Here is a 14,405-nt window from a genome sequence, read left to right as displayed (position 1 = left end):
GTTTGCTTCTGGTCAAGGGCATGTACCTTGGTTTCGGGCTTGATCTCCAGTAGGGAGTGTGCAGGAGACAGCTGATCGATGTTTCTCTCTAATTGATGTTTCTACCTCTATCTCCCTTCCTCTCTGTAAAAATCAAATATATTTTTTTAAAGGAATTATATAGGAAATAATATATTAATTTTAGAAGTATTTTTCAAACTCACATTCTATGACACAAGTTTATTCAAATCTTCACATGCATTTTATCATCGGTATCTTTGTTATCACTCTAATTAGTTTATGAGTCATCTAATAATTTTCCAAAACTCATCAGCTTTCCTAAAGTTATTTGAGATACAGAGAATCCCTTCTAATGCCTCACTGGAAATTCTCTAACAAACCCGAAATATATTTGCATACATTAAGGTATGTTTTGGGTTTTTTTATTCGTTAGGTGTGTAATTTTAATCCCGATGACAACTATCATATTGCTTTCTTTAAGGAGCCTTTATGAAGACTTGCTTCCATTAGCTCCACATCAATTCATTGCAGGCCATTTAGCCTACTTCCATTTATAAAAACTTAAATGTAATTTGGAAGTTAGTACCCCTCCCGAAAAATGACTAAATCTTAATTAAATTCCCTGCTTTAGAGATTTGTTCAGAAGATGTCTAAAAAGCATTCAAAACCAGTATTGATTGAGATTCATTCCAGCTTGTTACTTTTTTTTTTTTTTTAATGAATTCATACGCTGGCCAGTGGGCTTAGTGGTTAGAGAATCAGCCTGTGCACTAAAGGGTCATGGGTTCAATTCCCAGTCACGAGCATGTACCTGGGTTGCAGGTTCCATCCCAGGCCCAGTGGGGGCACGTGCAGGAGGCAACTAATTGATGTGTGTCTCTCACATTGATGTCTCTCTCTCTCTCTGCCCCTCCCTCTCTCCCTTCCACTCTCTCTAAAAATCAATGGAAAAAAAATGTCCTCGGGTGAGAATTAACACAAAAAAAGGACTTGTCCATTGATTTTTAGAGAGAGAAACATCAATGGTGCAGCACCTATAAGCTGCCTCCTGTACACACCCCACCGGGGACCAAGCCTGTAACCCGGCATGTGCCCCTGACTGGGAATTGAAAGGCCAACCACCTGGTGCCCAGGATGGCAACATCGGTAAGCTGCCTCCCGTACACCCCCAACCAACTGAACCACACTGGCCAGGGTGTAGCCCGTTTCTTTTCAAACATGTACGTCATATATACTAAAATAGATGTGCAAACACTACTTTGAAACTTGATAAGGCAAAACTTCCTTTTTTTCTGAGGAATAACTTTGGGGAAAACTTATTCTGTAACTGGGCATGTATGATACCTGTAACATGTTTGCCTTTATCCTCCACCACCTAATGTAAACTCCACGGGGACAGGGACTTTGTTTTGCTTGTCATAATGTAGACAGACATTCACAAACACTTGTTGACTATTCATCTTCACACCTGGTCCCTTTCTCATTAAATGACAGGCATCCTGCCTGGTGTTTTCATACAAAATTCCCAGGAGTCACCTTTGATTCCTCTGGCTCCCTTTGTTCCTCCTCAATATGCTTTGAATCCATTCACTTCTCTACCTCCCTACTTGCTATGGGCTTGACTGATGTGAATATTAGATATTCTGAGTTACAGCATAATCCTCTCTCCCAACTAGTCTCCATAGCCCTTCAATTTATTCTCTATACTACACCCAAAATTAACTCTTAATGACTCTAATCACCTTTCCTCTGCTTAAATCCTTCAGTGTCTTCCTCCTGACCTTAACTCAAAATACTGGTCAACCTAGATCTTAGATCAACATCAAAATTTTTGACCTGGCCCTAAACAGTTTGGCTCAGTGGAGAGAGCATCGGCCTGCAGACCGAAGGGTCCCAGGTTCGATTCCAGATTCCGGTAAGGGCATGGTTGCAGGCTCCTCCCTCACCCAGGCTCGTGCAGGAGGCAACCAGTCAATGTGTTTCTCTCACATCAATATTTCTGTCTTTCCCTCTGTCTTCCACTCTCTAAAAATCAATGGAAAAATATCCTCAGGTGAGAATTTTTTAAAAAAGAAAGAAAATACTGTTTTTAAAAAAAATTTTAACCTTATCTACAAGGTCTAGTGCAAGCATGTCAAATTCAAAGGCTAACACAGACCAAATAAACAAGGTTTAAGTGTATGTGGGCCGCAAAAAAAGCAAAAGCTTCGATTTTCATAGAAACGTAGGTTTATTTTGATAGAGACATGCTGAATACAAAGGGCTGAAATAAATGAGTAATCGTTAACATAAAATAATAGAACATTTAAATAAAAATTAATATTTTTCTTGAACATTAACTTACCAGACACTGAATAACTGCACAAATTAATAAGTGTAACGCAAATGAACCAATTTTTCTTGTTCTCTGAAAGCAAAATATTTCCTGTTTCACACACCAAGTCAGTCCAAGACTAATGACGTGGCGATCCGCTGCTAAAATATTCTCTGCTAGTATTAGTGGAGAGAAATGGTGCGCCTTAGCGTAAGGCACGTAAGGGAAATTAATGCAACACGATTATAGTAATCAGTCATTAGCCAACGTAGTTGGTTATTAATAATTATGTATAACAGGATATTGTAAAAATTAAGTTACGAAATTTTTATTAAAATGTCCCTTTCATACTGTTACATTGGCTGGGCCGCAAAAATATTTGTTGTGGGCTTGATGCGCTTGGCCTAGTGTAAGTCCCCGGCCTCATCTGGCCATTGCCCCTTGGACTCTGGTCACACTGAACCTCATTTCCTTGAATGTGATGCTCCCTCCTTTCTCACATTATGGAGTTTAAACTTGCCATTTTTTCCACCTTAAATTATATATATATAATCTCCAGTGTCTTGCTAGAACCATATCAGGACAGCTTGACTGCTAAATTTTAAATAATCTTTGCTGATTGCTAAACTATTGGGTCATGGAATCCACCATGGAAATCAGCAGATGCTACAAATCAGGGTTTTGGCAGAGGAAGGGATATCAGTTGTTAAACATTTAGCAACTAACCTGCTACTCACCTTTCTCATCTAAACCTAAATGTTCTTTCTGTATTAACCTTTCTTCCCAACATTATTAGATTAGTCTGCCTATTATGTACTTTTATAACACCCCGCACTTCATAATACTCATGGCAGCGACTGTGTCCATTTGATTTTGGAATTGGGAAGTCAAGTTGAGTCCATTAGTTGAGTAGTGGAGCAGCAGCCAGATACAGAAGAATAACTGGTAGAGAAGGGAAACAAGAAGCTATTTAGGAAAAGTGTGATGGCTTGAAAGGAATGTTGAAATAAGAGAAATATTTATTGCAGCAATCTAAGCTCTAAGAACAATTCATAGAGTCAACAATCTCTATCCCCTACCTTCTCTGCACTACCCCCCCCCCGCCCCCGCTCCCGCACAACACTACAACCACCACTTCTGAGGTGACTATTAATGTTTTGGTATATGTTCTTCCATACTTTTCTTTATTTTCATATAAATAGAGACTTTATCTTGTTTTTTTGTTTGTTTTTTGTTTTTTATCATACATATTCTTAAACTATTCTTTTTCTACTCAAAACGCTCATGGTTTTCCTTCAGAGTCAATGCAGCAGATGTTTATCGAGTGACTGCTCTTTGCCAGGCCCCACTTTAGACCCTGGGAATATAGCAGTTAGTAAGAAAGACAAGGCTCCTACTCCTCTGGAGCTTCCATTCTAACATGAGCTCGCTCTCCAGTAACTGCATGCCGCCTAGTGTAACTGTACTGTATGTTATTCCACCTTCCTTATATTGATGGACATTGAACCTGTTTCTAGGTTTTGACACTACAAACAATACTATAAAAAATTTTATACATAAATCTTAATCTATCGGTGATTTTATTTATGCAGGACACATACCCCAAAGTGGAATTTGTTGGATCATAAGATATGCATGTTTTTAATGTTCAAGATTAATATCCAGTTCCTTCTCAAAAGGTTATAAAAATTCATACTTCCACCAGCAGTGTGTGCGAGTACATAGTTCCTGGTACTTCTGCCACAGTTACCAGTCTTTAAATCTTGCCAGTGTAATGGGTAAAAGTGATGTCTCTTAGTTTTTATTTTCATTTCTCTATTCTTTAAGTTGAGCATATTTTTGTAAATTTATTGGCTATTTGTATGTTTATATGACTTTTATAGCCTTTGTCCATGTTTAGTTTTTTATAGTTTTTTGTTTTTGTTTTTTAGAGAGAGAGAGAGAGAGAGAGAGAAACATTGATGTGATAGCAAAACATCAATTGGCTGCCTCCTGCACACCCCCTACCGGGGATCAAGCCCAAAACTGGACATGTGCCCTGACCTTTTGGTGCTCAGGAGGAAGCCCAACCAATTGAGCCACACCAGCCAGGGATATTTTAATTTTGTTTTTAATCCTCACCCAAGGATATTTATTTCCATTGATTTTTAGGGAGAGTGGGAGAAGGAAAGAGAGAGAGAAACATCGATGTGAGAGAAACATCAATTGGTTGCTGCCTGCATGAGCCCCGATAAGGGCCAGAGCCAGGGATGAGCCTGCAACCAAGGTATGTGCCCTTGACTGGAATCAAACCAGGGACCCTGCCTTCCGCAGGCCGATGCTCTATCCACTGAGCCAAACTGGCTAAAGCTTTAATTTTTATATACTTACTGTTTTGAGAGAGACAGAGAGGAACAGAGAAACAGCGATGAGAGAGAGAAACGTTGACCAGTTGCCTCCTGCACACACCCGGACCAGGGATCCCATAACCTTTTGGTCTACAGGGTGAAGCTCCAACCAACTGAGCTACACAGGCCAAGGCCCTTTGGGCAGGTTTAAAAAGCCCCCCCCTTTTTTTTTAATTTATTATTTTTTTAATATATTTTTATTGATTTCAGACAGGAAGGGAGAGGGAGAGCGAATTAGAAACATTAGTGATGAGAGAATCATTGATTGGCTGCCTCCTGCGCTCCCCACACTGGGGATTGAGCCTGCAACCTGGGCATGTGCCCTGACAGGGAATCAAATTGTGACCTCCTGGTTCATAGGTCAGTGCTCAACCACTGAGCCATGCTGGCCAGGCAATCATCTCCTTTTAAGAAAATCTTAACCATTGGGGATGTCAGCCAAAGATTTTTTTTAAAAATCATATTTGTTGCAAATATTTTTCTCCCAATCTATTGTTTTTCTTTTATTGCGTATCACAGATAACATTATTTTTACTGACTGTCCAGTACCTTCTGAACATACATGTGATTTGGAGGTCATTTTACTTTTAGGAAGTACAAAGTGGAACGGAACCCAAAACATTTGCCTCCTTTGCATTCCAAGCACAAACCTGGGGTCCAGGTTTACCAATCAGACTTATCAGTGAAGACCTGAGATTTCAAAGTGAGCAACTTAAGGAAAGAGGTGCACAGAGAATCCATTTCACTGGCAACAGTGGTGGCAGAGGCGTCCAGGTCTCAGGCAGGGCAGTCCTGGCAGGAGCGGCCTTAGTGAGGAGAAGGGATGGTGAAAGCTTCCTTTAGTGCTTGATGGGGTTGCAACAAGGATGACTGTTTCTTCATCAGGCAGTTCTACAGAGGGCGATGGGTTGTTCCCAGGGCCCAGCCTCTAGCTGATTCTCTCCACACCCTGAAAATTATGTGGACTGCCTGATGAAGTTTCTCTTCTGAACTTTTAGCCAGAGTCAGCTGCTGGTGCTTGAAATTAAAATTCAACTACTTTATTTTCCTTTGTCATATGGAAAACTTTCTTTTTTAGGACGTCAAATCTATGACTTACTTATGGTGCTCCATGCATAGATTTAAATTGACAATCACTTTTAGATTTAGATCTAGTTGGGGAGGGGTGGTGGTGATTACCAAGACAATTAATTGGGAAAGCAAGATAGAAGGAAAACCAAATTTCAAACATTATATAGCCTCCTCCTTTTCACTGTAAATCATTTTTTTCTATTTATTAAATTAAGTGTCAAAGATGTCTATACTTTGACATAGTGTTGTTCAAACTGTTCCAACTTGAAGGTAACAAAACTTCACTTCTTTATAAAGCATTTATTACTTAGACATTTTATTGATTTAAAATTGTCTTTCCCCAATTGAATTAAGTGAGATTTTACTGTAGTTATTTTAGAAGTTAATTCTTATTATTGTTTATAGTAAAGTATCTAACTTGTTTCCTCAAATTTGTATTTTAGGCTTTTTTCAAAGACCCAAATGTTATTCCCAATTTGAAGTTACTTTCAGATTCTGGACAGTGGATTACATTAGGTAAATAAAATTTGTTTTTATATTTTCAGATGACTATTTTACTGTCATAACAAAATTTTGTCCCAGGAATTTTTATTAAAATACATATTGTGAATGGTCATTGTTTGGTAACATCAAGTCAAGTATGAAAGCTGTGCCAGGCCTGACGTGCATTTTTTCCTGGCTTGGCACATAAGAGCAGTTTTTCTCTTTTCATTAATTTGGAAAGTATTTATTTTGCACTTTCCATGGACTCTGCCAGATACAGGGAACATTAAGATGAACAAAAGAAAACCTGTACTCAAAAATTTGACGTGGAAAAATATGTGCAATAATCTATCACTGGGGCTACCAAAGCATTGGGAGCAAAAGGAGGGAAATGGTCAATTGTACACAGGAAGAAAGGGTCAGGTAAGATGCCACTGGTTTGAGGATGCTTAGGCAAAATCTCATTTGGGGCAGGGTAATGGATTTCTGGTGGGAACTAGCCACTCTGGATCAATTCTTTTATATATAAGATCATTCTTTTTTTCCAGAGTGGAAGGGAGAGGGAGAGAAAGATAGAAACATCAATGATGAAAGAGAATCATTGATCTTTTGCCTCCTGCATGCCCCACAAAGGGGATCGAGCCCGCAACCCAGGCATGTCCCCTGACCAGGAATCAAATCGTGACCTCCTGGTTCATAGGTCAACGCTCAACCCCTGAGCCACACCGGCCGGGCTATGGATCATTTGTTGAAAAATAATAATACCAGCCTGGCCGACATGGCTCAGTGGTTCTATTACTGGTCAGGGCACATGCCCGGGTTGTGGGCTCGATCCCCAGTGGGGTGCATGCAAGATGCAGCCAATTAATGATTCTCATCATTGCAATTTCTGTCTCTCCTTCTCCCTTCCTCTGGAAATCAATGATAAAAATATATTTTAAAAATAAAATATAATTCTGTAGCGATAATAAACTTAATTTAAAAACAATAATATGTTAAATCTTGGAAAAGTCTTAAATCCTCAAAAGAACTTTATATAGCTAATGTTTTCATGGTACATTGAAATACAGCTAGAAATCTTTAAAGAAAATTACCAAGACACTTAGCAACATTCAAACCTCTAAATAACTCTCAGGTCAGGGACTAAGAGTGTTAATAGAAGACTATTTTGAAAACAAAAACATGAGAAATATATATTTTTTAAAATATCTATTTTATTTTTAATTCTAAAATTAAAGTTGACATACAATATTATTTTAGTTTTAGGTGATTAGACATTTATATAACTTATGAAGTGATCCTCCTGATAAGTCTAGTACCCATGTGACACCAAATATAGTTATTACAGCATTATTGACTATTCCTAATACTGTACTTTACAGCCCCATGACTGTTTTTATGACTGGCAATCTGTACTTTTTAATCCCTTCTCCTTTTTCACCTATCCCCTAAACCCCTCTCATCTGGGCAACCATCAGTTTGTACATGAACACTATATTTTAAATTTTAGATTGAGGCCTCTTAACAATCCATTTAGAAGGAAAATCTGGTTGATAATGTGAATTTGTGCTCAAGAACAAGCAAGTTGATTTTAAATTGGATGGGGTTGTTTCAGTGAATTCTTATATTGCATTTTTATGGAATTCTATTAGCCTTGCACAAAAATAACTTTTCTTGGTATTAGTCAAAAACAAGATTACAAACAGTTCATGATGTTAGACTTAGTGGGTCACATTTTATTGCTTTTGGCTAAAGGACTACTGCAAAATTTATAGAGTAAAAAGCTGGTACAGCATGATCTTCAGATTACTTACAAAGTTAAACAGTATCTGACCAAATGTATTTACCAATTCAAAATCTTCAAAAGGAAATAATTAGAGCCATGTATCACTGTGTTTATAAAGCATGTTTACAGTAACCAGTCAATCCATTTACAAAAATAAGGTTCGTTGCGAAAAATGTTCAACCTTCCCCCGTGTTGGGTACATACTTCACAAAACACTCACTTTTTTCTAAATTTTAAAAAAGGCATTGCAAAAGAAGAGGTTCTAAAACCCACATGCTCCTGACAGAATCAATTAGAAGTACTCTGAAAAACAGGGCAGAGGAGGTAGCCCTCATTTCAGAAGCAGACGTTTCTAGTGGATTGCTAGTATTCTTCCATTAGCTTGTTTTTATCTCCCCCTACTTACTTTTCTTCTTCTGAAATACGGTCTTCTCTCTGATTTTCCTCGGGGGGCCTTGATAAACGAAGAAACGGCTTTTTAAAGTGAAAGAGAACATTCTTCTAGGAAGTGAACCAATGTTAAAGAAAGTGAGATGGAACCTCCTTCACTGCTGGCTGCACTGCTTGATTGCCATTGAGTGCTGTTTCATCCTCTCAGCCAGCTGCCATTGCCCCTTCATTTAGACACAGTTTGCCCTTTTTTGACTTACATGTAATGGATGCTTTCTATGTGCTCAGCTAAGAGCATCATATACATTATTCATTCTCAAAACAACTCCGAGAGAGGTATTATTATTATATGTTTTTATTTCACAAATAAGGAATCAGAGGCATGAGCTAAGTAGTTCGCAGTTTTTCCTAGCTGACTGCATAGAGTTGAGATTCAAATCCAGGCTCTAGAATCCAAAACCTTGACCACTGCATTCTCCTATCTCTGCCGCTTCCACATTAATCAGTTTGCCAGAAAAGCGCCAACTTGGACACAAATACAAGACACACAGTGTATTATAATGCCAGGTGGAAAATAGTACATTTTTAACTTTCTGTAGGATCATAATGATGCATTATCCTATATAATAAAGATGTGATATGCAAATTGACCATCACGCCCTCACATAAGATGGTCTCCCCCATGTAGTCCAAGATGGCTGGCAGGGGAGGGCAGTTGTGGGCAATCAGGCCAGCAGGGGAGGGCAGTTGTGGGCAATCAGGCCAGCAGGGGAGGGCAGTTGTGGGCAATCAGGCCAGCAGGGGAGGGCAGTTGGAGGCAACCAGACCAGCAGGGGAGGGCCGTTGGGGGATACTAGGCCTGCAGGGGAGGGCAGTTGGGGGCAACCAGGCCTGCAGGGGAGGGCAGTTAGGGGTGACCAGGCCAGCAGGGGAGGGCAGTTGGGGGTGATTGGGCCAGCAGGCGAGGGCAGTGGGGGCGATCGGGCCAGCAGGCGAGGGCAGTGGGGGCGATCGGGCTGGCAAGGGAGGGCAGTTGGGGGCAATTGGGCTGGCAGGCGAACAGTTAGGTGTCGATCAGGCTGGCAGGGGTGTGGTTAGGGGGTGATCAGGCTGGCAGGCAGAAGCGGTTAGGGGCAGTCAGGCAGGCAGGCAGGTGAGCGGTGGGAACCAGCAGTCCTGGATCGTGAGAGGGATGTATGACTGCCTGTTTAGGCCCGGTCCCACAGGGATCATCCCCTGAGGGGTCCCAGATTGGAGAGGGTGCAGGCTGGGCTGAGGGCCACCCCTCCAGTGCACGAATTTCATGCACCAGGCCTCTAGTATATCTTATAAATGCTAGAGACATAGTGTAACCACATCCCTACATAACAGATAGCATGTGCAATGGACTGAATTGTGTCCCTCCAAAATTTTTATACTGAAGCCTTAATCTTTAATGTGGTGGTATTTGGAGATGAGGCCATTAGGATATAATTAGGTTTATATGAGGTCTGAAAGGATCCTCATAATGGAATTAGTGCCCTTATAAAAGGAGGAGGAAATAACAGAGCTCTCTGCAATGTGTGGACAAAATCATCTGCAAACCAAGAAGAGAGAATCACAGAGGTGGAGCCACTGCCCTATGGATCTGGAATCAAATCAGCCAGCACCTTGATCTTGGGCAACTCAGCCTCCAAGCTGTGAGAAATAAATGTCTGTTGTTATACCACCCAGTCTATGGTATTTTGTGATAGCAGCCTGATCTAACTCATACAGACTTTGGAAGTGGAGTGCTGCTATAGCAAATACCTAAAAAAGTGGAAGTGGCTTTGAAACTGTGTAATGGAAATGGGTAAAAGCTGGACAAGTTTTGAGGTGCATGCTGGAAATACAGATGTTAGAGTTGATTCTGTTTAGGTTTCAGATGGAAATGAGGAACATGTTGTTGGAAACTGGTGGAAAAGCAATCCTTGTCATGAAATGGCAGAGAACTTGGCTGAACTTTTTTTTTTTTTTTTAACTTTTCTTTTCTTTTTTTTTTTTTTTTATATTTTATTGATTTTTTTACAGAGAGGAAGGGAGAGAGATAGAGAGAGTTAGAAACATCGATGAGAGAGAAACATCGATCAGCTGCCTCCTGCATATCTCCCACTGGGGATGTGCCCGCAACCCAGGTACATGCCCTTGACCAGAATCGAACCTGGGACCTTTCAGTCCACAGGCCGACGCTCTATCCACTGAGCCAAACCGATTTCGGCTGGCTGAACTTTTTTAGTATTTTGTGGATAGTAGAACTTACAAGTGATAAAACTGAAATTTAACTGAGGAAACTTCTAAGCAAAGTGTCAACTTAGTTCCTCTAGAATGCTTATAGTAAAACTAGGGACCCAGTGCACGAATTCGTGCACCTTGAAAGGAACTGTGGGCCACGAGGCACAGGGGCAGGTCTCAGCCCATCCTCCGTGGCCCCTGGACCCTCCCGCTACACCCCCCCCCCCCGCCCCTGTCCCTTGTCTGCCGGCAGCCCCGCTCCCACTGCCACCGTTCTCACGCACTGATGGCGCCGGCCCTGCTCACACCCGCTGACAGCGTGAAATGATTGGGGCCAGCACCATCAGCCGGGGCGAGTGGCGGCTGCTGCCTTGATCGCCCCTCAGGAGCAAGGGGAAGTGGAGAGGCCCTCAGGGGCAATCAGGGCCGGCAGCCTCTGCTCACACCTGCTGATGGTGCCGAGTGATCAGGACCAGCACCGGGCAGGGCACCGGAGCAGGTGTGAGTGGCAGCTCCAGCACCAGCTGCGGGTGTGAGCAGGGCCGGTGCTGGCAGTGGGTGTGAGCGGTGGCTCTGGCACTGGCAGCAGGTACAAGCAGGGCCAGCACAGGCAGTAGGTGCGAGTGCCGGGCAGGACCGCGATGCGCAAGAGCAAAGAATTTTCAGTAACCACCAGAGGCTTGCCCCGATGACAGTGACCAGTGCCTTGGCCTGGTGCCCCCGCTCACCTGCTCCACCATCCCGCCACAGCCAATGCCCGCCATGTTCCGCACATGCCCCCTGATGGTCAGCGCACATCATAGCAACCAGTTGTTTGGTTGTTCCACCGTTTGGTCTATTTGCACATTAGCCTTTTATTATATAGGATATGAAAGGAGAGCAATGAATTGAACAAGTAATTGTTAAGCAAAAAGGAACCAGACCTGAAGTTTTGGAAAATTCTCAGCATATTCATATTGCAAAAAATGAGAAAGCCTGTTCTAAAGAGAACACTAAGAGTGTGACTGAGCTACCATTTGATAAAGAGATCACGGGTTCAATTTATGGACTTAACTGGCCATTTCAACAGAAGCCAGAAAATGAGATGGGGATTGTACTAGCAAAGATACTGCCAGTTTGAACAAAAGGAAACAGAAAAAAAAAAAAAGACAAAATAAAGATTGTCAAACATCTTAGATCCTACAGGAATATACCATAGAGCCATTCGCTGCAAACATGCTCTATCTATAATAATAAAAGTGTAATATGCTAATTAGACCAGACGACCTTCTGGACGAAGCCAGGGCTTTGAGGGAAGCCCGGGTCCCAGGTGTCAGAGGGAAGCCGGTGCCGGCAGCCAGGGGAAGGAAGGCCTACTCTTGCATGAATTTCGTGCATCGGGCCTCTAGTTTCTCAATAAAAGAAAACTGAGAATGCAATTCAGAGATCATCAGAGCCACCCCCTCAGTTTCAACAACACACTTCACCTTGAGGAATCACAAAGGTGGAGCCACTGCCCTGTGGATCTGGAAGGCAGTGCATTGAACCAAAAGGATTAGTCTTGGGGCTTAAAATCTAATGGAATTTGCCTTGATAAATTTTAGGCTTGCTTGGAACCATCATTCCCCCCTTCTTTCCTATTTCTCACTTTTAAAATGGAAATGTCTATCCCTATGCCTGTATCACCATTGTATTTTTAGAAGCGCATAACTTGTCTGGTTTCACAGGTTCATAGCTGGAGAGGAATTTTGCCTCAGGATAAATCATACCTCTAGTTTCACCCATACCCGATTTAGATGATATTTAGATAAGACTTTGGACTTTTAGAGTTCATGCTGGAATGATTAAAACTTTTAGTGCGGTTGGAATAAAATACATGTATTTTGCATATGAGAAGGACATGAATGTTGGGGTCCAGAGACAGAATGCTATGGACTGAATTATGTCCCTTCAAAATCCATATGTTGAAGTCCTAACCTTACCCATCGCCTCATCTAACCCTAATTACTTTCCAAGGGTCTAATGTCCAAATACTGTTACATTGGGGGTTGGGGTTTCAACATATTAATTTTAGAGGGACACAATTCAGTCCCTAACAAATGCTATTTCTATGCCTCAGATTAAGTAGTTTATATTTAATTACCTTCTCCCATCATCCAAACCCGTTACTCCTCAGACCAGAGCTCGGGTACATTTGTTAAAATGGCAGGTTGCCCAATGTTTGTCTCTCATTCTGTGGCCAACAACCCATTTTTGAAGACTGTCTTGTTCTCCACTGCTCTTGTCCTTTGACCTTTTAATATTGCTATGACCTACTCTATCATTTTCTGTGGGCTTTTCCCTTTATTCCCCCAAAGGCTTTGCCTCTAAAACAAAAGGAGCTTTTCTTAGCAGCATTGCCTTAGAAATTACTGAGTATCTAGTTATTGGCTCTGGGCATCCTTCTTGCCTTTACACTAGCCCAGCTCAGGTCCTAGCAGGATTCTAGGTGGACAGCCATAGGGAGGAAGTGCAAATAATTGCCACTATTACTCCTCTGAATCTCAAGTGACTTCTTGGGTTAAAGATCTGGCAAATGGCCGGAGCCGGTTTGGCTCAGTGGATAGAGCGTCGGCTTGCGGACTGAAGGGTCCCTGGTTCGATTCCGGTCAAGGGCATGTGCCTGGGTTGCGGGCACATCCCCAGTGGGAGATGTGCAGGAGGCGGCTGATCGATGTTTCTCTCTCATTGATGTTTCTAACTCTCTCTCTCCCTTCCTCTCTGTAAAAAATCAATAAAATATATTTAAAAAGAAAAAAAAGATCTGGCAAATGTATGAGGAGAGGACACACCAAAAACCACCATGCCGCCGTCTACAATCTCCATAGAACTTTGAAGAAAGAAGACCAACACCCCTCTATATCTGAGTGAGAGCATGTGTACATGTGGATGCATAAAAGAGGGGAATTGAACAATTCATTAAGGAAATAATAAAAATACTCACTTTAACCTTTATGTACTTCTGTAATTCAATAGAACTTCTAATAACAGAAAATCCATCCCTGAAAGACATATTCAGGAAATAAGAGGGGACGGGGGAGAGCTAGAACTACAAGAGAAAAAGACAAAGCACCATGATTTCACATTTCTCTAATCCCAAACTTGTGATGACTGGGGCCTGGTTTATATGCCTTATAAAGGAAAATTGTTTTTTGCAATAAACACTGTAAATGAGATCATAATGAAGAAAATTTTAAATGGAAAGGGACATTTTTGAGACATCCTCAATGACTTTAGAAATACCCATTAGTTATATTAATTAAAATTTTGTAATATGCATTAAGCATAATATAAATCCAAAGTCATAAAGTAATTCCTGTGCTTTTATAGGCAATTATAATATGTGCATTAAAACTGATCTAAAAACCTACAACACACAAAAAAAGTTATTTTAAAGCACTTTCTAATGTACATATCCTACATCTAGGCCTGAAATGGTGAGATTTTGTTACAAACTTTAAATGATTTTATTTTTTTAAATCCTCACCAGAGGATATTTTTCCATTGATTTTAAAGTGGAAGAGAGAGGGAAAGACAGAGAGAAACATCGATGTGAGAGAAACACATAGGTTGGTTGCTTCCTATACATGTCCCCGACAAGGGCTCGGGCTGGGGAGGAGCCTGCAACCAAGGTACGTGCCCTTGACCGGAATCGAACCCAGGACCCTTCAGTTGGCAAGCTGAAGCGCTATCCACTGAGCAATCC

General features: G+C 41.4%; 1 protein-coding gene across 1 annotated transcript in view; it reads left to right on the top strand.

Annotated features, from left to right (window-relative positions):
* Window positions 1–14,405, top strand: part of CFAP300 (cilia and flagella associated protein 300) — a 35,914-nt gene that overhangs the window by 6,642 nt on the left and 14,867 nt on the right. The window contains exon 3 of the mRNA XM_059708051.1: window positions 6,216–6,288. Coding sequence (XP_059564034.1) covers window positions 6,216–6,288 — 73 coding nt within the window. The remainder of the gene's footprint in view (window positions 1–6,215; window positions 6,289–14,405) is intronic.

The sequence above is a fragment of the Myotis daubentonii genome, chromosome 9, assembly GCF_963259705.1.
Source record: "Myotis daubentonii chromosome 9, mMyoDau2.1, whole genome shotgun sequence".
In the NCBI taxonomy this organism is placed as follows: domain Eukaryota; kingdom Metazoa; phylum Chordata; class Mammalia; order Chiroptera; family Vespertilionidae; genus Myotis; species Myotis daubentonii.
Note: the sequence above shows the minus strand (reverse complement) of the source record. Positions and strands in the feature narration are given on the sequence as shown.